The sequence below is a fragment of the Oncorhynchus keta genome, unplaced genomic scaffold (assembly GCF_023373465.1).
Source record: "Oncorhynchus keta strain PuntledgeMale-10-30-2019 unplaced genomic scaffold, Oket_V2 Un_contig_21306_pilon_pilon, whole genome shotgun sequence".
NCBI classification, from domain to species: domain Eukaryota; kingdom Metazoa; phylum Chordata; class Actinopteri; order Salmoniformes; family Salmonidae; genus Oncorhynchus; species Oncorhynchus keta.
The window spans coordinates 1-26,500 of record NW_026282398.1 but is presented as its reverse complement, the minus strand read 5'-3'; the positions used below and the strand labels follow the sequence as shown (position 1 = coordinate 26,500).

General features: G+C 47.2%; 2 protein-coding genes across 2 annotated transcripts in view; one reads left to right on the top strand and one right to left on the bottom strand.

Annotated features, from left to right (window-relative positions):
* The window catches only part of LOC118378445 (cyclin-dependent kinase 8-like), a 28,114-nt gene extending 10,572 nt beyond the window's left edge, over positions 1–17,542 (bottom strand). Inside the window, exons 1-9 of the mRNA XM_052504942.1 lie at positions 16,766–17,542; positions 7,868–7,943; positions 7,669–7,779; positions 7,285–7,425; positions 6,551–6,608; positions 5,668–5,799; positions 5,297–5,440; positions 3,973–4,042; positions 721–753 (exon numbers count right to left, since the gene is read on the bottom strand). Of these exons, the coding sequence (XP_052360902.1) occupies positions 721–753; positions 3,973–4,042; positions 5,297–5,440; positions 5,668–5,799; positions 6,551–6,608; positions 7,285–7,425; positions 7,669–7,779; positions 7,868–7,943; positions 16,766–16,893 (893 nt within the window). The 5' untranslated portion in view covers positions 16,894–17,542. The remainder of the gene's footprint in view (positions 1–720; positions 754–3,972; positions 4,043–5,296; positions 5,441–5,667; positions 5,800–6,550; positions 6,609–7,284; positions 7,426–7,668; positions 7,780–7,867; positions 7,944–16,765) is intronic.
* Positions 17,543–17,704: 162 nt separating this feature from the next.
* Positions 17,705–23,850, top strand: LOC118378444 (E3 ubiquitin-protein ligase RNF6-like). Its single transcript, XM_035765429.2, is given in 4 exon segments — positions 17,705–17,871; positions 18,986–19,141; positions 19,746–19,868; positions 20,076–23,850. Coding segments are annotated over 3 exon segments (2,151 nt in total). The 5' UTR covers positions 17,705–17,871; positions 18,986–18,993; the 3' UTR covers positions 21,956–23,850.
* Positions 23,851–26,500: the final 2,650 nt, after the last annotated feature.

Below are 26,500 nucleotides of genomic sequence, written 5' to 3'. Positions count from 1 at the left end.
AAAAGGTGTTATTTCAGTTTGTCTACCTGTGATAAAAGGTGTTATTTCAGTTTGTCTACCTGTGATACAAGGTGTTATTTCAGTTTGTATACCCGTGATAAAAGGTGTTATTTCAGTTTGTCTACCTGTGATACAAGGTGTTATTTCAGTTTGTACACCCGTGATAAAAGGTGTTATTTCAGTTTGTCTACCTGTGATAAAAGGTGTTATTTCAGTTTGTCTACCTGTGATACAAGGTGTTATTTCAGTTTGTATACCTGTGATACAAGGTGTTATTTCAGTTTGTACACCCGTGATAAAAGGTGTTATTTCAGTTTGTCTACCTGTGATAAAAGGTGTTATTTCAGTTTGTATACCTGTGATACAAGGTGTTATTTCAGTTTGTATACCCGTGATAAAAGGTGTTATTTCAGTTTGTATACCTGTGATACAAGGTGTTATTTCAGTTTGTACATCCGTGATAAAAGGTGTTATTTCAGGTTTGTACACCCGTGACAAAAGGTGTTATTTCAGTTTGTACACCCGTGATAAAAGGTGTTATTTCAGTTTGTATACCTGTGATAAAAGGTGTTATTTCAGTTTGTCTACCCGTGATAAAAGGTGTTATTTCAGTTTGTACACCCGTGATAAAAGGTGTTATTTCAGTTTGTATACCCGTGAGAAAAGGTGTTATTTCAGTTTGTACACCCGTGATAAAAGGTGTTATTTCAGTTTGTATACCTGTGAGAAAAGGTGTTATTTAAGTTTGTACACCTGTGATACAAGAACAGGTTATTTCAGTGGATGAGTAGAAGACATATCCAATCTTAAAATCCTAAAATTGATCTTGTCATGAGCTGGCAGGAAGCATGCAGGCAGTCAGTGTTACGCCTTGGTCATTGTATTTTGTGTTTTCGTTATATTATTTTGTCAGGCCAGGGTGTGACATGGGTTTATGTTATTGTATTTTCGTATTGGGGTTTGTAGTATTTGGGATCGCGGCTGATTAGGGGTGTTGTATATGCTTGGCTGCCTGAGGCGGTTCTCATTCAGAGTCAGGTGATTCTCGTTGTCTCTGATTGGGAACTGTATTTAGGTAGCCTGAGTTTCGCTTTGTATTTCGTGGGTGATTGTTCCTGTCTCTGTGTAGTGTTCACCAGATAGGCTGTAATAGGTTTCACGTTCCGTTTTGTTGTTTTGCATTTGTATAGTTATTTCATGTATCGCTCTTCCTTCATTAAAGACATGAGTAACCACCACGCTGCATTTCGGTCCGACTCTCTTTTGACAAACGAAGAACGCCGTTACAGAATCACCCACCACACTCGGACCGAGCAGCGTGTTAACAGGCAGCAGCGAAGGGAAGACGTTATGGACAGCAGAGGCATGGAGTATACGACGTGGGAAGAAATAGACAGGTGGGCGGCCGACCCAGAGAGAGTGCCAGAGCCCGCCTGGGATTCGCTGGAGCAGTGCGAAGAGGGCTATAGGCGAATGGAGTCGAAAAGAAAGACACGGCGGCGCAGAGCGAAAACCGAAAGTCACCCCCAAATATTTATTGGAGGAGGGCTCAGGGAGAGAGTAGCAGAGTCAGGAGTCAGACCTGAGCCTACTCTCCCTGTTAATCGTGAGGAGCAGCAATATAAGGACTTCTGGTCTTGGGAGATAATATCAGACGGAAAAGGACCCTGGGCGCAGCCGGGAGAATATCGCCGTCCCAAGGAAGAACTAGAGGCGGCTAAAGCGGAGAGGCGCTGGTATGAGGAGGCAGCACGGCGACGAGGATGGAAGCCCGGAAAGCAGCCCAAAAAAAATATTGGGGGGGGCTTAATGGGAGTATGGCTATGCCAGGTAGGAGACCTGCGCAAACTCCCTGTGCTTACCGGTGGGCGAGAGAGACCGGGCAGACACCGTGTTATGCTATGGAGCGCACGGTGTTTCCAGTGCGGGTGCATAGCCCGGTGCGGTTCATACCAGTCCTTCGTATTGGCCGGGCTAGAGTGGGCATCGAGCCAGGTAAGCTTGGGCAGGCTCGGTGCTCAAGAGCTCCAGTGCGCCTGCACGGTCCGGTCTATCCAGAGCCACCTCCACACACCAGTCCTCCGGTAGCAGCTCCCCGCACCAGGCTTCCTGTGCGTGTCCTCGATCCTGTAGCACCAGTTCCAGCACCACGCACCAGGCCGTCAGTGCTCCTCGCCTGTTCAGCACAGCCAGAGCCTTCCTTCCCTCCTGCGCTACTGGAGTCTCCTGTCTGTTCAGCGCTATCAGAGCCTTGCTTCCCTCCTGCGCTGTCGGAGTCTCCCGCCTGTTCAGCGCTATCAGAGCCTTCCTCCTATACAGCGCTGCCGGAGCCTTCTGCCTGTTCGGAGCAGCCTGAGCTGTCAGTCTGCATGGAGCAGCCTGAGCTGTCAGTCTGCATGAAGCAGCCAGAGCTGCTGTCTGCAAGGAGCTGTCAGTCTGCAAGGAGCTGCCAGTCTGCAGGGTGCTGTCAGCCTGCATGGAGCAGTCAGAGCTGTCAGCCTGCATGGAGCAGTCAGAGCTGTCAGTCTGCATGGAGCAGTCAGAGCTGTCAGTCTGCATGGAGCAGTCAGAGCTGTCAGTCTGCATGACGCAACCAGAGCTGTCAGTCTGCAAAGAGCTGCCAGTCTGCATGGTGCTGTCAGCCTGCATGGAGCAGTCAGAGCTGTCAGTCTGCAAAGAGCTGCCAGTCTGCAAGGAGCTGTCAGTCTGCAAGGAGCTGTCAGTCTGCATGAAGCAGCCAGAGCTGCCAGTCTGCAAAGAGCTGCCAGTCTGCAAGGAGCTGCCAGTCTGCAAGGAGCTGCCAGTCTGCATAGAGCAGCTTGATCCGCCAGTCAGCCATGATCTTCTAGATCTGCCAGTCAACCAGATTCTTCCAGATCTGCCAGTCAACTAGTCTCTTCCAGATCTGCCAGTCAACCAGTCTCTTCCAGATCTGCCAGTCAACCAGTCTCTTCCAGATCTGCCAGTCAACCAGTCTCTTCCAGATCTGCCAGTCAACCAGTCTCTTCCAGATCTGCCGGTCAACCAGTCTCTTCCAGATCTGCCGGTCAACCAGTCTCTTCCAGATCTGCCAGTCAACCAGTCTCTTCCAGATCTGCTAGTCAACCAGTCTCTTCCAGATCTGCTAGTCAACCAGAATCTTCCAGATCCGCCAGCCAGCCAGGATCTACCGGAGCCTACTACCTGCCTGAGCTTCATCTCAGTACTGGGCTTCCTCTCAGTACTGGGCTTCCTCTCAGTACTGGGCTTCCTCTCAGTTCCGGGCTGCCCCTCAGTCCCGAGCTGCCCCTCAGTCACGAGCTGCTCCTCAGTCACGAGCTGCTCCTCAGTTCAGTGGGGTTCTGGGTGAGGACTATTAGGCCATGGACGGCGGCGAGGGTGGATTACCCCAGGACGCGAAGGGGAGGAACTAGGACATTAATGGAGTGGGGGCCACGTCCTGAGCCGGAACCGCCACCATGGACAGACGCCCACCCGGACCCTCCGTCCGGGAGTCCGCACCTTAGGGGGGTTCTGTCACGCCTTGGTCATTGTATTTTGTGTTTTCGTTATATTATTTGGTCAGGCCAGGGTGTGACATGGGTTTATGTTATTGTATTTTCGTATTGGGGTTTGTAGTATTTGGGATCGCGGCTGATTAGGGGTGTTGTATAGGCGTGGCTGCCTGAGGCGGTTCTCATTCAGAGTCAGGTGATTCTCGTTGTCTCTGATTGGGAACCGTATTTAGGTAGCCTGAGTTTCGCTTTGTATTTCGTGGGTGAATGTTCCTGTCTCTGTGTAGTTTCACCAGATAGGCTGTAATAGGTTTCACGTTCCGTTTTGTTGTTTTGCATTTGTATAGTTATTTCATGTATCGCTCTTCCTTCATTAAAGACATGAGTAACCACCACGCTGCATTTCGGTCCGACTCTCTTTTGACAAACGAAGAACGCCGTTACAGTCAGGCACACATGTAGAGATAAAGGTACTCACGTGTTCCGTCTGAAGTCCTTCATCAGAGTGGAGTGCTCGGGCATCTTCTTGATGTCTTCCCAGTCCTTCTCTGAGGATTACATCATCAGACTGTGTCAGTGAGTGTTTGTACAGAACCCACATATTGCTTTGGATTCATACAAGCCCGGACAGAACAGAACTGTGCCTAGTCAGGGTTTAATTGCACTCGTCATTCAGTATTCTCTTAATATCACCGTTATCCAGGCAGGTTCGGATTACACATGGGCTCTCCAAGGTTTGACCAAGGTAAAATATTTCACACATACAAGCGCCCATTTCAATGCACATAGCCGTGTCCTGATGAGTTATGGGAGTATCCAGCCCTTGTGGGGTAACCCCCCCACTATATCAGCCCTCGTGGGGGATCCCCCTCACTATATCCAGCCCTCGTGGGGGAACCCCCCCACTATATCAGCCCTCGTGGGGGAACCCCCTCTATATCCAGCCCTCGTGGGAACCCCCACCACTATATCCAGCCCTCGTGGGGAACCCCCCACTATATCCAGCCCTCGTGGGGAAACCCCCCCCCCCCACTATATCCAGCCCTCGTGGGGAACCCCCCTCTATATCAGCCCTCGTGGGGGAACCCCCCCACTATATCAGCCCTCGTGGGGGAACCCCCTCTATATCCAGCCCTCGTGGGGAACCCCCCACCACTATATCCAGCCCTCGTGGGGAACCCCCCACCACTATATCCAGCCCTCGTGGGGGAACCCCCCCACTATATCCAGCCCTCGTGGGGAACCCCCCACTATATCAGCCCTCGTGGGGGGAACCCCCCCACTATATCCAGCCCTCGTGGGGAACCCCCACCACTATATCCAGCCCTCGTGGGGAACCCCCACCACTATATCCAGCCCTCGTGGGGAACCCCCCACTATATCAGCCCTCGTGGGGAACCCCCCACTATATCAGCCCTCGTGGGGAAACCCCCCCTCTATATCCAGCCCTCGTGGGGAATCCCCTCTATATCCAGCCCTCGTGGGGAACCGCCTCTATATCCAGACCTTGTGGGGAACCCCTCTATATCTAGCCCTCGTGGGGAACCCCTCTATTTCCATCCCTCGTGGGGAACCCTCTATATCTAGCCACTTGTGGGGAAACCCCCTCTATTTCCATCCCTCATGGGGGAACCCTCTATATCTAGCCCTCGTGGGGGAACCCTCTATATCTAGGATTTGATACCAGCATCCTCTTGGTTGCCAGCTTACTTCCCAACATATTTTTGTCAGACTCTGGATTCGAACTGGCAACCCTCCAACTGCTAGGCTACCTGCCGCCTAGCCCAGCCCAGCTCTCTCACCAGCAGGGAAGCCCATGACGTTGAAGATACGGTCCAGCTGGTCATGGTGGTAGGGGTTACTGGTCTTGATGTCCTCTTGGCGACAGTGGAAGATGGGCTCAGATGTCAACAGCTCGGCAAAGATGCACCCAATAGCCCAGATGTCTGACAGATGCACATGCAAGATTAGAGATGTCACACTGGGATTGGAGCACACGCCCAGTCAGAGACACCCTCTTGAACATGTTTGCACGCACGCACACACATACATACACACACACACACACAGCAGAATTTGTCTTAGGTTGGTGGAAGGATAGCTCAGAACTTCCTCTCTTGGTGCACAGGGCAAAAAAAAACACCACACCCAACCACCCCGTGGCCGTTCTCACCGATGGCTTTGGTGTAGTGCCTGGCACCTAGCAGTAGCTCTGGTGCTCTGTACCAGAAGGTGACCACCACAGGGTCCAGATCTGCTAACGGCTTCAGTGGTGAGTTAAAGAGGCGGGCAAAGCCCATGTCCGCTGTAGGGAAACACAAATCAATAAATAGTAATGAAGTATAATGTTCAAATAATGTGTAATGAGAAGTGACTATATCCATTATATGTACTGACATAAAGCCTTATAACATATATGTACTGACATAAAGCCTGATAACCTATATGTACTGACATAAAGCCTGATAACCTATATGTACTGACATAAAGCCTTATAACATATATGTACTGACATAAAGCCTTATAACCTATATGTGCTGACATAAAGCCTGATAACCTATATGTACTGACATAAAGCCTTATAACCTATATGTACTGACATAAAGCCTTATAACCTATATGTACTGACATAAAGCCTGATAACCTATATGTACTGACATAAAGCCTTATAACCTATATGTACTGACATAAAGCCTTATAACCTATATGTACTGACATAAAGCCTGATAACCTATATGTACTGACATAAAGCCTTATAACCTATATGTACTGACATAAAGCCTTATAACCTATATGTACTGACATAAAGCCTGATAACCTATATGTACTGACATAAAGCCTTATAACCTATATGTACTGACATAAAGCCTTATAACCTATATGTACTGACATAAAGCCTTATAACCTATATGTACTGACATAAAGCCTGATAACCTATATGTACTGACATAAAGCCTGATAACCTATATGTACTGACATAAAGCCTTATAACCTATATGTACTGACAAAACCTTATGAAAAGGGTCCTGAAAACACGCATTGAGATCTCGTCGTACCGATCTTTACTCGACCCCTCTCTGGCCCCTCCCCCATCACTAGGATGTTGGCAGGTTTCTGAGGAAAAACAGATCACAGTTAAAGCAGCAATCAGCAGTTGAAAGAATAACAGTGTTTTGGCCGCCACTGTTTCACATGGGGCCGGAGAAATGTAACAACTCTCAAGTTAATAGACAGCGCTATGGATGCAAGGAATGACCATCCATGAAATCAACATTTTTATTTAACCAAGTTTTGCAGCTATACAGTGTTTGTGTATGTTTACTTTGTTTACAAACATTGGAGTAAAACATGCTTATATTTTGGGTTCTGATGGGGTACGACACTTGAACTAAGCTCATGAGGCATTTATTAGTTAAATTCTTCAAGAATTAATGGATACATATATTTAATTTATAAGTCCAAAATTGATGTAGCTACTGCAGATTGTCCCTTCAATGTAATCCAAATTTTTACTTCCATTATCCTAATACCCACAGTGATAACACATTAACTGAAAGGAATTAAAGATGAATTTGCACCATAAGGCTGAATCACATGTGAATGGTTCAGGAAGTGTCAATGCTGCCCTCTGGTGGAAAAACAGTGAACATAACATCCAAGAGAGCAGCAGAACAAGACTCTCTTCTGATCTCTCCTCTCCTCGACCCCTTCCTGCCTCCCTCCCTAGATCTCTGTGTAGGACCAAGTTGGTGTGCAGGAAATGGATGCTCTCTCTCCTTCGGTCTCTCACCAGGTCTCTGTGTAGGACCCAGTTGGCATGAAGGTAATGGATGCCGTCTAGGATCTGGTAAAGCAGGGACTTGACCATCCCCCTGGGCAGCTGCAGGGGCTTCTTATTGGCCTTGGACGCTCTGTGGAACTTTATGATGTGCTGTGGATACAGGGGGCATTGTTAGTGTGTGTGTGTGTGTGTGTGTATATTACTTTTCTTGTGGGAATCGTAAAATTCTCCCTCGTAGAGCCATTTTCCAGGTCCCCACAAGAACAAAGACTATTTTAGGGGTGAGGTTTAAGTTTCAATTAGAATTAGGGTTAAAGTTAGGGAAAATAGGATAGTGAATGGAAATCAAATGTCCCCACAAGGATAGTGAAACATACAGGACGTGTGTATTACCCAGAGGTCATGCTCGGCATAGTCGAAGAGCAACCAGACTTTGCGGTCTGCGTGTGACAGGAACACCTTCTGCAGTGAGATCACATTAGGATGCTTCAGCTCCCGCAGTAGCTACAAGAAGAAACATTCATTCACACAAACATTATGAGATGTCTCACAGACCCAGGTTATGCCTGCTCGAGCTAAACACCACACTTACTGCAATCTCTCTGCAGGCAGACATGGAGATGCCAGTGCCTTCAATCTGCTTGAGGGCGTAGTCCTTATCATCCTTCCTGCAGACAGAGAAGATACAGCATCATCCCCAGTTCACCACAGTTCCCATGGGACCTTGCTACACAGAGATAATGGAGGCTGGTGGAACAGGAGTGTGAAATGGGGGATACCTAGTCAGTTGTACAACTGAATGCATTCAATGTGTCTTACTCATTTAACCCAACCCCTCAGAGGTGCGGGGGGCTGCCATAATCGACCTCCAGGTCGTCGTCGGCACCCGGGGAACAGTGGGTTAACGGTCTTGCTCAGGGGCAGAATGACAGATTTTTACCTTGTCAGCTCGGCAATTCGATCCAGCAACCTTTTGGTTACTGGCCTAGCACTCTAACCACTAGGCTACCTGCCTGGCTGTGAGAAGAGGGAAAGATGCTTCCATTACCTCCCGATTTAAGTCAAATAGTTATTGGTCGTGTCCATATATTTTGCAGATGTTATCAGGTTTCTAGCGCCAACACTGCAGTCATACAAATCAATACACACAAATCCACTAAGTAAAATGAAAGGAATTAAGAAATATCAGAACAAACAATGTCAGAATCCGTATATGATGTACAGTGCATTCAGAAAGTATTCAGATCCCTTGACTTTTTCCACATTTTGTTACGTTACAGCCTTATTCTAAAATTGATTAAATTGTTTTTCCACCCTCATCAATCTACACACAATACCCTTCAATAACAAAACAGGTTTTTAGACATTTTTGCAAATATATTAAAAATAAAAAAAATGAAAAATCACATTTACATAAGTATTCAGACTATTTACTCAGTACATTGTTGAAGCACTTTTGGCAGTGATTACTGCCTCAAGTCTTCTTCGGTATGACGTTATAAGCTTGACCGGTTTCGGCCGTGAGCTTTACAGCGCCCCTGCTCCGTACTCGCCGCTTTCCGGGGCCGAGGACTTAGTACCCGCTGCGTCATGTCCCCCCTGCGTATTTGGAGAGTTTCTCCCATTCTTCTCTGCAGATCCTCTGAAGCTCTGTCAGGCTGAATGGGGAGGGAGTGTCACTGCACAGATATTTTCAGGTCTCTCCAGCGATGTTCGATCGGGTTCAAGTACAGGCTCTGGCTGGACCACTCAAGGACATTCAGAAACTTGTCCTGAAGCCACTCCTGCGTTGTCTTGGCTGTGCACATAGGGCTGTTGTGCCGTTAGAAGGTGAACCTTTGCCCTAGTCTGAGGTCCTTAGCGCTCTGCAGCAGTTTTTCATCAAGGATCTCTCTGTACTTTGCTCCGTTCATCTTTCCATCGATCCTGACTAGTCTCTCAGTCCCTTCCGCTGAAAAACATCCCCACAGCATGATGCTGCCACCACCATTTTTTAAATATATTTTTTTATTTGACCTATATTTAATCAGGTAGGCCAGTTGAGAACAAGTTCTCATTTACAACTGCGACCTGGCCAAGATAAAGCAAAGCAGTGCGACAAAAAAATAATACAGAGTTACACATGGGATAAACAAAAGTACAGTCAATAACACAATAGAAAAATATATATACAGTGTGTGCAAATGGAGTAAGGAGGTAAGGCAATACATAGGCCCTAGTAGCGAAGTAATTATAATTTAGCCATTTAACACTGGGGTGATAGATGTGCAGATGATGGGCAAGTAGAAATACTGGTGTGCAAAAGAGCAAAAAATGTAATAAAAACAATATGGGGATGAGGTAGGTAGTTGGATAGGCTATTTGCAGATGGGCTATGTACAGCGATCAGTAAGCTGCAGTCTCAGTAAGTCTCCAACTTCAGCAATTTTTGCAATTCGTTCCAGTCATTGGCAGCAGAGAACTGGAAGGAAAGGCGGCCAAAAGAGAACCGTCCAGAGTAGTGATGCTAGTCATGCGGGCGGGTGCAGGCAGCAATTGGTTGAAGAGCATGCATTTAGTTTTACTAGCGTTTAAGAGCAGTTGGAGGCCATGGAAGGAGTGTTGTACGGCATTAAAGCTTGTTTGGAGGTTTGTTAACACAGTGTCCTAGGAAGGGCCAGATGTATACAGAATGGTGTTGTCTGCTTAGAGGTGGATCAAGGAATCACCCACAGCAAGAGACACATCATTGATATATACAGAGAAAAGAGTCGGCCCGAGGATTGAACCCTGTGGTACCCCCATAGAGACCGCCAGAGGTCTGGACAACAGGCCCTCCAATTTGACACACTAAACTCTGAGAAGTAGTTGTTGAACCAGGCTGTTGAATCTGCCGATAAGAATACAGTGATTGATAGAGTCGAAAGCCTTGGCCAGGTCGATGAAGATGGCTGCACAGTACTGTCTTTTATTGATGGTGGTTATGATATAATTTAGGACCTTGAGCATGGCTGAGGTGCACCCGTGACCAGCTCAGAAACCGGATTGCACAGTAGAGAAGGTTCGGTGGGATTCGAAATGGTCAGTGATTTGTTTGTTAACTTTCAAAGATTTTAGAAAGGCAGGGCAGGAAGGATATAGGTCTTTAACAGTTTGGGTCTAGAGTGTCACCCCCTTTGAAGAGGGGGATGACCGCGGCAGCTTTTCAATCTTCAGGAATCTTGGACGATACGAAAGAGAGGTTGAACAGACTGGTAATAGGAGTTGCAACAATGGCAGCGGATAATTTTAGAAAGAGAGGGTCCAGATTGTCTAGCCCAGTTGATTTGTACGGGTCCAGGTTTTGCAGCTCTTTCAGAACATCAGCTATCTGGATTTAGGTGAAGGAGAAGCTGGGGAGGCTTGGGCAAGTAGCTGCGGGGGGTGCGGAGCTGTTGGCCGGGGTTGGGGTAGCCAGGAGGAAAGCATGGCCAGTCGTAGAGAAATGCTTCTTGAAAAACTTGATTATCGTGGATTTATCGGTGGTGACAGTGTTTTCTAGACTCAGTGCAGTGGACAGCTGGGAGGAAGTGCTCTTCTTCTCCATGGACTTTACAGGGTCCCAGAGCGTTTTGGAGTTAGGGCTACAGGATGCAAATTTCTGTTTGAAAAAGCTAGCCTTTGCTTTCCTAACTGACTGTGTGTATTGGTTCCTGACTTCCCTGAAAAGCTGCATATCGCGGGGACTATCTGATGCTAGTGCAGTACACCACAGGATGTTTTTGTGCTGGTCGAGGGCAGTCAGGTCTGGAGTGAACCAAGGGCTATATCTGTTCTTAGTTCTACATTTTTTGAAAGGGGCGTGCTTATTTAAGATGGTAAGGAAATTACTTTTAAAGAACAACCATGCTTCACCGTAAGGATGGTGCTAGGTTCCTCCAGATGTGACACTTGCATTCAGGCCGAAGAGTTCAATCTTGTTTCTCATGGTCAGAGTCCTTTAGGTGCCTTTTGGCAAACTCCAAAACGGGCTGCCATGTGCCTTTTACTGAAGAATGGCTTCCGTCTGGCCACTACCATCAAGGCCTGATTGGTGGAGTGCTGCAGAGATGGTTGTCCTTCTGGAAGGTTCTCCCATCTCCACAGAGGGACTCTAGAGCTCTGTCAGAGTGACCATTGGGTTTCTTGGTCACTTCCCTGACCAAGACCATTCTCCCCGATTGCTCCGTTTGGCCGGGCGGACAATTGTAGTTAGAGTCTTGGTGATTCCAAACTTCCTCCAATGATGGAGCCACTGTGTTCTTGGGGACCTTCAATGCTGCAGACATGTCTAGGCACCCTTCCCCAGATCTGTGCCTCGACACAATCCTGTCTCGGAGCTCTACGGACAATTCCTTCATCCTCATGGGTTGGTTTTTGCTCTGAAATGCACGGTCAACTGTAGGACCTTGTATAAGCAGATGTGTGCCTTTCAAAATCATGTTCAATCAATTGAATTTACAACAAGTCGGAAGTTTAAACTCAGTTTTCATAATTCCTGATGTTTAATCCTAGTAAAAATTCCCTGTCAAATGTTACGGGTAGCCTTCCACAAGCTTCCCACATTAAGTTGGGGGTATTTTGGCCAATTCCTCCTGACAGAGCTGGTGGATCTGAGTCAGGTTTGTAGGCCTCCTTGTCATACACGCTTTGCTTGGGGTCATTGTCCATTTGGAAGACCCATTTGCGACCAAGCTTTAACTTCCTGACTGATGTCTTGAGATGTCGCTTCAATATATCCATAATTTTCCTACCTCATGATGCCATCTATTTTGTGAAGTGCACCAGTCCCTGCTGCAGCAAAGCACCCCCACAACAGGATGCTGCCACCCCCGTGCTTCACGGTTGAGATGGTGTTCTTCGGCTTGCAAGCCTCCCCCTTTTTCCTCCAAACATAACAGTTTCATTTTTGTTACATCAGACCAGAGGACATTTCTCCAAAAAGTACGATCTTTGTCCCCATGTGCAGTTGAAACCGCAGTCTGGCTTTTTTATGGCAGTTTTAGAGCAGTCGCTTCTTCCTTGCTGAGCGGTCTTTCAAGTTCTGTCGACATAGGACTCGTTTTACTGTGGATATAGATGCTTTTGTACCTGTTTCCTCCAGCATCTTTACAAGGTCCTTTGCTGTTGTTCTGGGATTGATTTGCACTTCTTGCACCAAAGTACGTTCATCTCTAGGAGACAGAACGCATCTCCTTCCTGAGCAGTGTGATGGCTGCGTGGTCCCCTGGTGTTTATGCTTGCGTACTATTGTTTGTACAGATGAACGTGGTACCTTCAGGCATTTGGAAATTGCTCCCAAGGATGAACCTGACTTGGAGGTCTACAATATTTTTTCTGAGGTCTTTGCTGATTTCTTTAGACTTTTCCATGATGTCAAGAAAAGAGGCACTGAGTTTGAAGGTAGGCCTTAAAATACATCCACAGGTACACCTCCAATTGACTCAAATGATGTCAATTAGCCTATCAGAAGCTTCTAAAGCCATGACATAATTTTCTCCACTTTTCCAAGCTGTTGAAAGGCACAGTCGACTTAGTGCATGTAAACTTCTGACCCACTGGAATTGTGATACAGTGAAATAAACTGACTGTAAACAATTGTTGGAAAAATGACTTGTGTCATGCACAAAGTAGATGTCCTTACCGACTTGCCAAAACTATAGTTTGTTAACAAGACATTTGTGGAGTGGTTGAAAATGTAGTTGTTATGACTCCAAACTAAGTGTATGTAAACTTCTGACTTCAACTGTTTTTTTATTTGTAATAAAATTGCAAACATTTCTAAAAACCTGCTTTTGCTTTGTCATTATGGGGCATTGCGTGTCGATTGATGAGGAAAATTTTTCATTTAAGGATGTAACATAGCAACATTTAGAAAAAGGGAAGTGTTGTGAATACTTTCCAAATGCACTGTATTTGATGGTGTGTAGACAGTATGGACAGTATATTAAAAGAAAAGGTGTGTGCAGCAGTAGTTATAGAGGATGAGCCTAGACTATAATACAGTATATACACATATGAAGTGGGTAAAACAGTATGTAAACATTGACCAGTGTTAAATACTATGCACATAGGGCAGCAGTCTCTAAGGTGCAGGGTAGAGTACTGGGTGGTAGCCGGCTAGTGGTGACCATTCAATAGTCTGATGGCCTGGAGAAAGATGTTCTTCAGTCTCTCGGTTTCAGCTTTGATGCACCTGTACTGTCTATGTATTCTAGGTGGTAGCAGAGTGAACAGAAGTGGTTCGGGTGGCTAAGGTCCTTGATGATCTTGTTGGCCTTCCTTTGACACCGGGTGCTGTAGATGTCCTGGAGGGCAGGCAGGGCACCCCGGTTATGAATTGGGCTGACCGCACCACCCTCTGGAGAGCCCTGTGGTTACAGACGTTGCAATTGCTGTACCAGGCGGTGATACAGCCTGACAGGATCCTCTCAATGGTGCATCTGTGGAAGTTTGTGAGGGTTTTAGGGGCCAAGCCAAAGCCAATTTTGGCGCTGTTGCCACCATTTCAGGTTGTCAGTGATGTGCACGCTGAGGAACTTGGAAGCGTTTCACACTTTCCACTATGATCTTGTGGATGTGAACGTCCTGTATCTGCTGTCTCTAGAAGTGCACAATCCGCTCCTTCGTTTTGTTGACGTTGAGGGAGAGGTTATTTTCCTGGCACCACTCCGCCAGGGCCCTCGGGGCTCTTGTCATTGGTAATCAGGCCTACCACGGTTGTGTCATCTGCAAACTTGATGATTGAGTTGGAGACATGCATGGCCACACAGTCATTGGTGAACAGGGAGTACAGGAGAGGGCTTAGCACGCACCCTTTTGAGGATCAGCGTTGCCTACCTTTACCACCTGGAGGTGGACCATCAGGAAGTCCAGGACCCAGTTGCACAGGGTGGGGTTCAGCCCCAGGGCCCTGAGATTAGTGATGAGCTTGCAGGGCACTATATTGTTGAAGGCTGAGCTATAGTTGATTAACAGCAGTCTTACATAGGTATTCCACTTGTCCAGATGGGATAGGGCAGTGTGCAGTGCGATGAGTCATCCGTGGACCTGATGGGGCGGTACACAAATTGTACTGGGCCTAGGGTTTTGGCTAAAAGGTGATATGATCCTTAACTAGCCTCTCAAATCACTTCATGATGACAGAGGTGAGTGCTACGGGGCGATAGTCATTTAGTTCAGTTACCTTCGCTTTCTTTGGCACAGGAACAATGGTGGACATCTTGAAGCAAGTGGGAACAACAGACTGGGATAGGGAGCGATTGAAAATGTCCGTAAACACTCCAGTCTGCTCAAGCTCTGAGGACACGGCTTAGGATATTGCATGGGCCAGCAGCCTTGCGAGGGTTAACACGCTTAAATGTCTTACTCACTTTGGCCACGGAGAACGAGAGGTCACACAGTAGCTCTTTTTCCAATGGTCAAATTAACTCACAGATTGGTCTTGGGTACTGTATAAAAACCTACAACTACTACCAGGGTGACACTTCTCATATGTATGCTTTCACTTTTCAGAATTACAAGTGTGTGGCCACAGGATGAATATTGTAAATAGATATCTGCCATGTGGGATTACAACGCAACAAGCATTAAATATCAGCCAGCTGTCATAGTAAACAGTGCCACCAATCAATCACCAATATAAAAGCATAATTATCATTTCCTACATGTTTTTTCGCTTTGAATAAAACAGTAGGTAAAAACGTTGTATTTGGTCATATGTGGAAATGTGCTTAACCGTCTTTTAAATTTTGTGTAACTTCTAGTCAAGGAAGCATAATGCTAAATATATTGGCACACTCCACCTACCAAGACCATTGCCAAATATGACCGCTGTCACCTCCTTTTATAGGAAGCCTTGAGGTGGTACCACCCAGCACATGGAGAAGGGAGTGGATTTCATACCTAACCCCTCCCTTGAGGTGGTACCACCCAGCACATGGAGAAGGGAGTGGATTTCATACCTAACCCTCCCTTGAGGTGGTACCACCCAGCACATGGAGAAGGGAGTGGATTTCATACCTAACCCCTCCCTTGAGGTGGTACCACCCAGCACATGGAGAAGGGAGTGGATTTCATACCTAACCCCTCCCTTGAGGTGGTACCACCCAGCACATGGAGAAGGGAGTGGATTTCATACCTAACCCCTCCCTTGAGGTGGTACCACCCAGCACATGGAGAAGGGAGTGGATTTCATACCTAACCCCTCCCTTGAGGTGGTACCACCCAGCACATGGAGAAGGGAGTGGATTTCATACCTAACCCCTCCCTTGAGGTGGTACCACCCAGCACATGGAGAAGGGAGTGGATTTCATACCTAACCCTCCCTTGAGGTGGTACCACCCAGCACATGGAGAAGGAAGTGGATTTCATACCTAACCCCTCCCTTGAGGTGGTACCACCCAGCACATGGAGAAGGGAGTGGATTTCATACCTAACCCCTCCCTTGAGGTGGTACCACCCAGCACATGGAGAAGGGAGTGGATTTCATACCTAACCCCTCCCTTGAGATGATGTAAAACCATGTTTTTTTCCTTATTTATAGTGAAACATGTCGATATGGTCATAATGTTGAGTCGATTTCAATGGTAGTTGAACTGCTAAGGGCCAAAATATTTAGATTAGATTTACAACTGAAACAACACTTTTGCATCAAACTGTCAAAATTAAGACCATATCGACGTGTTTCACTATAACTAATCACAAAACATCTGGTTTTCCATTAAACATTATTTTTCCCCATAACATAGTTTACTCTTTAACGCTCCATATTAACTCCTCCTCCACGTGTACCGGATTGGTTAAACAGTGCAGAAGAGAACCACCCCTGACAGTTGTTTTTCTTGTCAAATCCAGTATTTTGGGGATCTCGTTTCAGGCGTTTATTTTACGCCTGCTACGTAGGTTAGCCCCTGGCTTGCTTGGCTGCGTCAGTGATAGGCTGGCCTACTTCACTCAGTTGTTGATATTGCTGCGAAAAATGTAAAAATCTAATAATGTAAAAATGAAAGCATAGTCTGATACCGAAATACATCCTCAGAATTTCTGGCTGCAATACCCCGACGTGAGTTGTTACAACACCCCCGGTTATGTTATGTTTCATCTGTGAGCGAAGGCGCCCTTATAAAAACTGCTTGATTGAACTGCATTCAACGATGTCAAATTAAACTGATGGATTTTGCATACACACTGCACCGTTATCACGGGGATAGGCCACTGATGACAGTGGTCAAATCGAGACAGTAAATTGTGTCATGGAGCTCGAGCCCCCATTCTCCAGATGATATGACGTCTCTGGAGTGTATTCAGTGGGTTCTTCAATCAACTAGTGATTTTCATCACACTACGAGTTACAAATAGGTTTATTGCTGCAAATAGCAATCGGAGATTGGGCCTTGAAAACAGGAGCAATTAACGAAGACAACGGAGTTATTTTATTTGGAGACTGGCGGACCTGAAGGCCTTCTTACTGGCTATATCAATATAAACTTACCCATCTTTTCTCTTTGCTTTATATACATGGCCGTAGGTGCCTCTCCCCACTTTGCATCCCTCATATTCAAACAGGTCCTCTACACGTTCTCTCTCCCCGGTCAGCATCACTTTGAAATCATAGTCCATCTTCTCTGTTGTTTTGGTCAATTATCTTTTGCTTCCTTTTAAAGCGCCGCTTAGGAGGCAACTTACTTCACAACCCGGGTTATAATTTTTAGTTGCCTTCCCTCGCGTCGCTCTCTCCTCAGCCCTGTTTCCACATCTAACCGCTCGGTTTATGTGTACCAGAGAAGATGCCGGATTCTTATCCGGGACGAGGGGACAGGTATGGGAACGATTACTAACCCTTCTATGTATTCTCTTGCTACTGCGTTTCTCCAACCGGTATCTCACTGGGGAGAACATAAATTCCATGCACGGCTTTGTCGTAAAATGTCGTTATGTAGACTGTACAGAAAGAGACTGGAGAAAAGTGTTTAGAGCACCACGTGGACTTTAACTCTTTGTAACGTGAAGGGGCTAAAATTCACACAAACAAATATATAGTATTCTGTTCAAAACTTTGGTACCTCTGCAGCAAGTTTAAAATGTTCCCCCTTCACATTTTATGGCAATTACTCCTCTCCTTAATAATACATCGATGTGGATGTCCACAATTAGACAATTCTGGCGTCTAATAAAGGCAGAAAGACTAGTCAAGATACGCGCACAGACATTGACAAACGAAAACATTTAATTATGTCATTTTTCCAATTGCATTGGAAAATGACATGTACCTCATTCTAGAATAATTCAGACTGCGGGGGGAAAAAAATAGCAAACTTCGTGATTTTATGTAAACTACATTTGTGAAAAATAACCTGTTACATTGTAAAGCAGTCGTCTTCATAGTTAAACAAATAATAATACATACATTGATTGAAACACAACAATTAGATGTTTTAATCCTCGTAGTCGTGCGGTTTCATTGGGTAGGAACTAATCTGACATTGATAGTGTTTGGTCAGACGGTGAGAAGTGTAGCACAGGTGGTCCCATCTTGGCTACATTGTAATCAGAGCGGAGAGGAAAGCAAACCCGTCCATATTACAGCTGCTGTGTCAGGTACAACAATCCCTTTAAATTTCGTTGTCATTGCTATTTACTCGAGCCAATAACACTGTTTAGATTGAGTATAGTATGCACTCTGTTCGTGTGTTGCTTGTCAAAAAAGTATTATTTATTGGTCAAACCTTTCACCAGAAGATGGCTAGTTAGCTGTCGGCAACTAACAAATGCGTTGCGCATTCAAAATGACAGCTCGCCGCTTTGAAAGGCAATGTGAAACCTGCGTATAGGTGTGAACAAGATTCTTTTGTAGTTGGAGACGTTTATATAATTCTGTTGCAATAGTTAGGTGACGATTCTTTGTCCTCTACATAGTCAGTTTGTATGGAGCCCGACTTTTCTTTGTCATGTCCCTCCTCCGTAGTGCAATGTTTGGACTCTCGACGTGTCTGTGATCATTCCTGGGTCGGTGATTGGTAACTAGTAGGATGACAACGTCAGTTTTGTTGCTCCTCCTGTGTTCTCCAACATGGCCTACTATATTATGATGCTTTGTAGAGACGGCGTTATTGCTCCAAATGCCGTGATTGTTGCAACATTTACGGCCGACGAAATATGTTTTGCTGTCTATCGCAGTGGCATTGATGCTGTTGTATAGAGATTTTCTGATGAATCCAAGGAGGTTAGCCAGCTAGCTGTCGGAACAAAAATCTAACCTTCCCTGTTATGTCAGCTCAGCCGACCTCTTACTGGCCATGTCTCATTCCACATCAAAATGGAACTTGTTGTTTTGACTTCATCGTTCATGGCTAAAGGTTGGCCACGGAAACCGGTTTAATAATGTAAAGGCAACGGGAGTTGCAAAGTCACATAATTGCATTGATCGAGTAATAGCCTTTCTGTAAATCCTACTTTCACGTGACACAGAAGCTATTGGACTGCGGTTTTTCCCCAGGGAATTGGATGATCAGTAAAGCCTCGTTCTAATCTGTGCTTGTCAAGTGTGTCAGTGACGTGTACATTAGTTGTATAGAATCTGTCAAATATGTCTGATCCCAACTCAACTGCTCCCTATGATTGAATGATGGATGCATCACAATAGTGCCCTGGTAAGATCCAGCCAGGTGTTCCACAATTCTGACACCCCTATCACCCCTTCCGTGTGCCCCAGCGGTTTCCATGGTGATGGACCCTCCCGGTGGGCGAGACGAGCGGCGGCGTCAGGCGGAGCGTCTTCGAAGGGAGGAGGCGTACTATCACTTCATCAACGATCTCAGCGAGGAAGAGTACCGCCTCATGAGAGACAGCAACCTGCTGGGCACACCTGGTGAGAGGAGCCTAGAACACCTGACCTTACTAGAACCCCAGGAGCCTAGAACACCTGACCTCACTAGAACCCCAGGAACCTAGAACACCTGACCTCACTAGAACCCCAGGAGCCTAGAACACCTGACGTCACTAGAACCCGCTATAATGTAGGGCTGCACAGCTCCAATCACTCAGGGCAGTGGTGTTTGCTGGTTTTCCTCCATGTTTTTAAATCACAGGCTAATTTGTATCAGGACAGCCACGTGCCCGGTCCCCCTAGCCAATCAGTGGCGCTAATTAATGCCATGGAGAAACAAAAACCAGCAGGACTGCAGCCCTCGGATTGGCGTAGTTGTCCACCCCTGTCCAAACCCAATACACCAATGCAGACTCGCTAATACAATCTAATATAGGCCGTCATTGTAAATAACAATTTGTTCTTAACTTACTTGCCTAGTTAAATAAAGGTAAAATAAAACAAACATTTGTAATATCACATCATAATATAATGGCTCCATGTTGGCCACTAAGGGCTGAACTGGACCCTCAACAATGAAGCATATAACCTACCCCATATCATACACCCTCCATCTTGACCTAACAGGGGACATGTTATTCCCCAGGTGAAGTGACAGCGGAGGAGCTACGGCAGCGCCTGGACGGGGCAAAGGAGCGTGTGTCATCTCAGCCCCGACCTGAACCACGCCCACAAAATACGGAGGCCGGAGAAGAGGAGGGGAGCAGCGGTGAGGGGGAGGAGAGAGGGTTAGGAGGGGCATGGAAGGAATATTGGGGAGGAAATGGATGCTAAAGGGTCTAGCCTGTATAACCTAAACTTGACAGGATGTAATGGTTCTCAAAAGGTTCATAACCTAATTGCTGCTGTATAGTACTGACATATTACTAGATAATTACAACTGACTTAGTTCAGTAACGAGCCGCTGTCTGTATAGGTACTGCTGAGCCGGGAGCAGAGACATCTAATGGCGACTCGCTGCTGGAGTGGCTGAACACGTTCCGACGAACCGGGAACGCCACACGGAGCGGCCAGAGCGGCAACCAGACGTGGCGCGCGGTCAGCCGCACCAACCCCAACAGTGGAGAGTTCCGCTTCAGCCTGGAGATCAACATCAACCATGAGCAGCCGGAACCAGGGAGCACAGTGACACCCCGACCCCTCAGAGTTGTCCCCTGTCCCCCTCCATCCACAGCGTCCATACGCACTTCCCCTTCCACTCGCCCCTCACCCTACACCCCTGCCCGGCCCTCCCCCTATCCCTCACCTCGAGCAACCCTGGGCAGGAGGGCTCAAACCCGCCGTACACGCAGTACTACCACCACCCCTCCTCTGACTCCTGCACCCTTCACCTCACCCCTGTCCCCCTACTGCTCTAAGGAGTACAACAGCCCTCCACCTCCCCCATTCCCCATCACCCCCCTACCCTTCAGGATCAAAGCAGCCCTCCACAGCTCCAGTCCCCAAGCGGAGCTTTCCTCCCAAGAGGAGAGGCAGGAGGAGGGGTTGCTACCCTGGACTGCCCCCGTGTAGCGCCCCCAGTCTGGCCCCCAGGGGGCGTCTGTGGGGCATGAGCCACACAGCAGCAGGACTCGATCCCGCGGCCGGACCCGCAGGGCTGTGGCAGGAGGTGGGACTTCCTCCCGGTCATCTAGGAGACGTAGCCGCTCCCCTCTTCAGAGAAACCCCGCCCCTAACTCAGCTACCTTATCCCCTAATGGTGGGAGTGGAAATGGTGGCTCTAATAATATCCACACTGCCGAGCCCAGCAACGGAACTGCTTCTGTCTCCATGGAGACCGGTGAAGCCGTGTCAGAGCCGGCTGTAGTATCAGAGCCTGGTCCTGAGGCAGAGGAGCAGGAGGGAGAGGCACACACGGCCGGGGCGGGGGGCGCCGGAGGGGTACGCCGCCATCCCACCATCATGCTGGACCTGCAGGTGCGTCGCATCCGACCGGGAGAGAACCGGGACCGAGACAGCATCGCCAGCCGTACCCGCTCCCGGGCCCGCGCTGCTGAGAATACCGTCACCTTCGAGAGTGACAGTGGAGGCTTCCGGCGCACCATCTCCCGCTCGGAGCGGGCCGGGATCCGGACCTACGTCAGCACCATCCGGATCCCTCTGAGGAGGATCAGTGAGACGGGCCTGGGGGAGCCCAGCTCCACCGCCCTGCGCTCCATCCTCAGACAGATCATGACCGGCTTCGGAGAGCTCAGCTCCCTCATGGAGACGGAGGCTGACTCTGAGACCACCGGGGGAACGCCAGGTCACCAGGACCCTGCTGGACCCAACGCAAACACCACCACACAGGCCTACCATGGCAGCGAGAGTGGAACTGGGGTGGAAGGTCAGGCAGGAGGGGTGGAGATGGAGGCCGAGGGAGTGGCAGGGGCCGAGGAAGAAGGAGGCCAGGAGAGATTAGTCGGGAGTGACGGCGGTGCCGGTGGGGTCCCTACCCCCAATGAGGGTCGGCCGACGAGCAGGGACACAAACAACCTAGTGGAAAACGGCACACTGCCCATCCTGCGTCTGGCCCACTTCTTTCTGCTCAACGATGAGGAGGACGAGGAGCACCCTCGTGGCCTGACCAAAGAGCAGATCGATAATCTGGCCACGCGCACCTACGGCCAGGCTAGCCTGGAGGGAGAGGCGGGACGCGCCTGCAGCGTCTGCATTAATGAGTATGCCCAGGGGAATAAGCTGCGCCGCCTGCCCTGTGCCCACGAGTTCCACATCCACTGCATTGACCGCTGGCTCTCTGAAAACAACACCTGCCCCATCTGCAGGCAGCCCATCCTCCCTGTGCACCAGGACTGACCCTGCCCTGACCTTTGATCCCTAGAACCCCTGACCCTAGACCGCCACCAGCTACACCTTGCCACCTGTTGGCTGAACTGAGCATGCCCGAGCGGAGTGGACGGTGCATGTACATAACGCTTTAATGTTTTCATTTATCATTGCGCTATCCATTGAAGGGAGGGGGGGGACTATAAATGCAGAGAATTAACAAAGCTTTATTTTTTTAGAAGTATTTTATTTTCAGCACTTTTTTTCTTTCTTCCCCTCCTTGTTTCTGTTTGGCCACTCTGTCATGATGTTACTGAGGTCCACATGTAAAGATAGGACTTATGCTAATGAGCTACTATAGCCAGCTGCTGCTCCTCTACCTGATGCGCTGTGACATCACCCTGTCACAACCAGACTACAGTAATCAGTCAGACGCATCTCTGGACTTGATTTGGTTGAGAACGTGTAAATATGTCACCGCCTCCTGTGTTTTGGGGTTCAGAAGAGAAAGTCCTCAGTCACATTGCATTTTTAATCAGAAGCAGGAAACAGCCATTTTAAGTTAAAAGCTAATATTGGAATCTTCCATTTTAAAGCCCCGACATTCCTTTCAAAGTGTCCTCTATGATTTGACATTGTGTGGACAGAGGCTGTCGTGTATCCTGACTTTTGAATGAGTTTTCACTTGGTCAGTGGTCCCAAGGATCCTGTTGTTTGCCCACCTGTTCAGTATATTTCAACCGAGCCATCGAACCCCACAGATCCACAGTGGATGTTCAACATTTCATTCCGTTACAGCCTTTGACAGTAAAATATTAGTACCCCAAGTCAGAAAGAAACATCTAAAGAAATAGATTCAGGAAAGTGTGTGATTTAGCAGCAAGCACTTGTAGTAGAACTTGTCTATTACAGAGACAGGCCAATAATGTTGATGCTAGACAAGGAGTTGTGCAATATCATGGAGGGAAGGAAGGACTGTTTTTCATAGTTACATTTTAAATCATTATAGTGCTGTTCTTTCTCCCTTGTTTACTCCTTGGCATCAATGATTAGTTCCTCTGTTGGGAAATAGAGTATCTGCTCAGTAGTATTCTGTCCCTCTACCCTCGGCCTCCTAGAATACCCCAGTAATCAAAAAGTAGTTCATCACCTCCCACTCCTTTAACGTTTGTGTTTTAAAGTCCCAGTTCTGGTAGAACCTGCCTGTCATGGCCGGTTTCCATGTTCACAAACCTGAAAGGAATGAATGGGTGAAAGCAAAATGGTTCCGGCACCACTCAACCATTTTCTATATCTATCCAATCCTTTCAGATCAGTGAACAACAGATTTCTTCCTCCATTAGCCTGGCCTAGATCTCAATGGGCTTTTCCTGCATGCAGTATCACCATGTTACCACCAGGGGCAGTATTCACCACAGTACAACATGGTGAGAACTGGAGGCCAGTGTTATCGGTGTCCAGGTAGGGCAGGGGTTTTCTGTCATTTGAATCCTGACCTTTGTCATGCAGACCCATGAGACAGGTGTGTGATAATTGGGTAATATTGCTCTTTGTATACTGCAGAATCTGGCGTAGGTTCATTGTGGAGCTGTGAGTGTGATGAAGAAGTGTGTGTGTGGTAGAGCTGAAGGAAGTGACAAAACAGAATGTCATATGATTTAGCAGCATTAATCAGTCACCTGAATGTTAATCTAAGACCGAGTGGGAGGGTTTGTGGCCATCGAATTCAGAATTTAGTATGTATTCTGTTCCTATTTAATGAGATCAAAAACATCCTTTGAGATATTGAATACTTATTGTTATGTGATGAGATTAAAACAAACTGTTAAGATTAATGTGTTCTGTTACTGTGTAATATAAATATACAAGGGTTTTCTTCTCTGCTCCTTAACAATGGAATTAAATACAGCTTTGTTATGCCTGGAGTTATTTTGTGTGACTGTGTTTGTGTTCCTCACAAAACCACTGTTTTTATCCACATCTCCTCCTATGACACGACATAACCCACTGTGATGGTTTCTTTCCCTGTCTTTAATTTGACTATCTCTCTCCTAGGCTACAAACGACTCATAGGCCTATGAAATTAGATGAATGTAACACTTCATTTTTAAAAAATATCAAATATTAAATAACCATAGTGCTAATAGTCATATTCCCTGTATCCATTTAGCATGCTATTTAACCTAGCTCTGCAGTGTTGGCCTCCTGCAGCCTATGGCTACTGCGTTACTAGGTTATTTTTTACATGACATGTTAGACTAATTTATGCAACACATTGGCTACATGCATATCCAGTGGAAGCAAAGTGAGTCTGAACGAAGGAACGAGGTTAGCCTTTTTGTGAGTTTGTCTGAGGACGAAGCAGCACGAACACATAGCATCTATGCGCGCCCTCGTCGCTGCTGAGTCGACCCACCACGGTCCCTCGTCCTACTGGTCGGTTATGATTAATCTCCGAGCGAACTCAGCCTTGTCCGTGCTCGCATTCCCCGCTGTGACAGTGAGCCACTAGCATGCCGGTGCCCCGGACGCCATCTTCCAGCCTGATACAGAACCGCACAAGTTCAGGATGTATTTCAACCGGCGATCGAAGATCCACAGAGGGCGGTAAGCGTGGCTAGAGGGGACGAGGCATGTCTTACAGCTCCATGGGTATTTATAGGGATCGAACTGGCAGCGACATAACATTGCGACGAGGACTGATTGATTAATTCTGTTGACAATTTGTGCAATCTGGCCTGTTATATATGTGCTTTAGGCTTTATTATTGGGACTATAGGGGTTGGGATGGCCTTGTTTATCCCAGGACTGCGGCACGGAGGCGGTGCACCCTGTCATAGGCTACACAGTCAGTGCAGGGCTAATTTTCTATTGGCATGGACTGACTCGGATTGTGCTCAGCGCTTCAACTGAGCCAGTGTCGAATGCTTTGTATAGCGTAGCGTACTGGTTGCGTAATTATGCTGTGCAAAAATAATTCAGTAAATACCGGTAGATGGAGACGAGGTTAGTGTAGGTTAGCGGGGACCGAGATGTCATGTCCTCACTCGTTCATGCGCACGTAATAGACTAGCCTACAGAAATGCCTATGTAGGCTATTTGTCCACGGAATCGATTTACTTTCCCAGGGCGAATGGGTTAATGGTGTGAAGGGTGCAAACTGTCCAGGATAGGACATACTTTAGTCCGAGAACACATGACTGCCCACGAGTTCGGCCCGTTGTTTAACACAGTCGTTACTTAAAGAGCAACGTGACTAAGGGATCTTATTCTAAGCCCCTAGCAGGAAGGCCATCTCACCTGTTAAGGTCACGCGGGACCCACACAGTTGAACACGACATCTGTGCTAGTTTAGGCTACATGATAGAGACATTATCTGGGCTTGTATACTGGTGCAGAATAGTGATTGGTCTTTTGGGGCTATTCATTGCGCTTTTGTCCCCGAAAAAAAACAGTGCGTCACAGATGCGCTTTTTGCCCTCTATGCGTTACAGGGACAGCAGAAAGCATCATTGCACAGTACTCCACATACAGCGCATACTTATTTTATCCACGGACTCTAGCCTATGTACACACGGAAAATCCTAGCATGATTATTGGCGTTTTGACCATGTCGGGGAGTGACAGCTATAAGTGGTTTTGGGTCAAGGCTGCAGGGATTAGAGGAGGAGGTCAGGGTTTTGGGAGATAGTTGGGGCAGGTTTGATGCAGCAATTGTCCTGGAAGAGGGTATGCATGTGGCTGAATGACCTTGAGTGACTGGCACAATTAACTGGCACAAGTGCATTGAGGCGGGTGTTTGTGTGTGACTGAATGTTTTTCCTCCAACAGGTTTTAGTGAGAGACTCCAGGGAAAGCTGATATTGACAGAAAAGTACTTTTACTCTGGTTTAATAAGGACAGGAGTCAAGACAGGACAACACATCCGGGAACAAACACTCATACTATCCCTATAGACCTATTAATGGACCCCCCACCCCAGTGACATTTAAGGGGAGATGTTGACAGTTCTTCACTGATTATATATTGTATGTACAAGTGTGTAACCTGTAAGGTGTGAGATGGGAATGTGGTTTTGCATATCCCACTCTCCCTGAGACACACTCAGAGAGTGGGGTCAGGGATCAGACATTATTGATAGCTACCCAGGAGCAATTAGGGTTAATTGCCTTGCTCGGGATTCGATCCAGCAACCTTTTGGTTACTTTCCCAATGCTCCTAACCGCCAGGATACCTGCCACCACATTACTATTCTGTGTGTGTATAGTCCCCAGAGAAGTGTGGTTTGTTTACCATGTATAAAGATATAATGATATAAATCAGGCTATTGTCTGTGTGTCTGAGGCGTGTCTTTCTGGGGACATACACTACATGACCAAAAGTATATGGACACCTTCTCTTGGAACATCTCATTCCAAAATCATGGGCATTAATATGGAGTTGGTCCCCTTTGCTGCTACATCATATCAGCCTCCACTCTTCTGGGAAGACTTTCCACTAGATGTTGGAACATTGCTGCCGGGGACTTGCTTCCATTCAGCCACAAGAGCATTAGTGCTGTCAGGCGCTGATGTT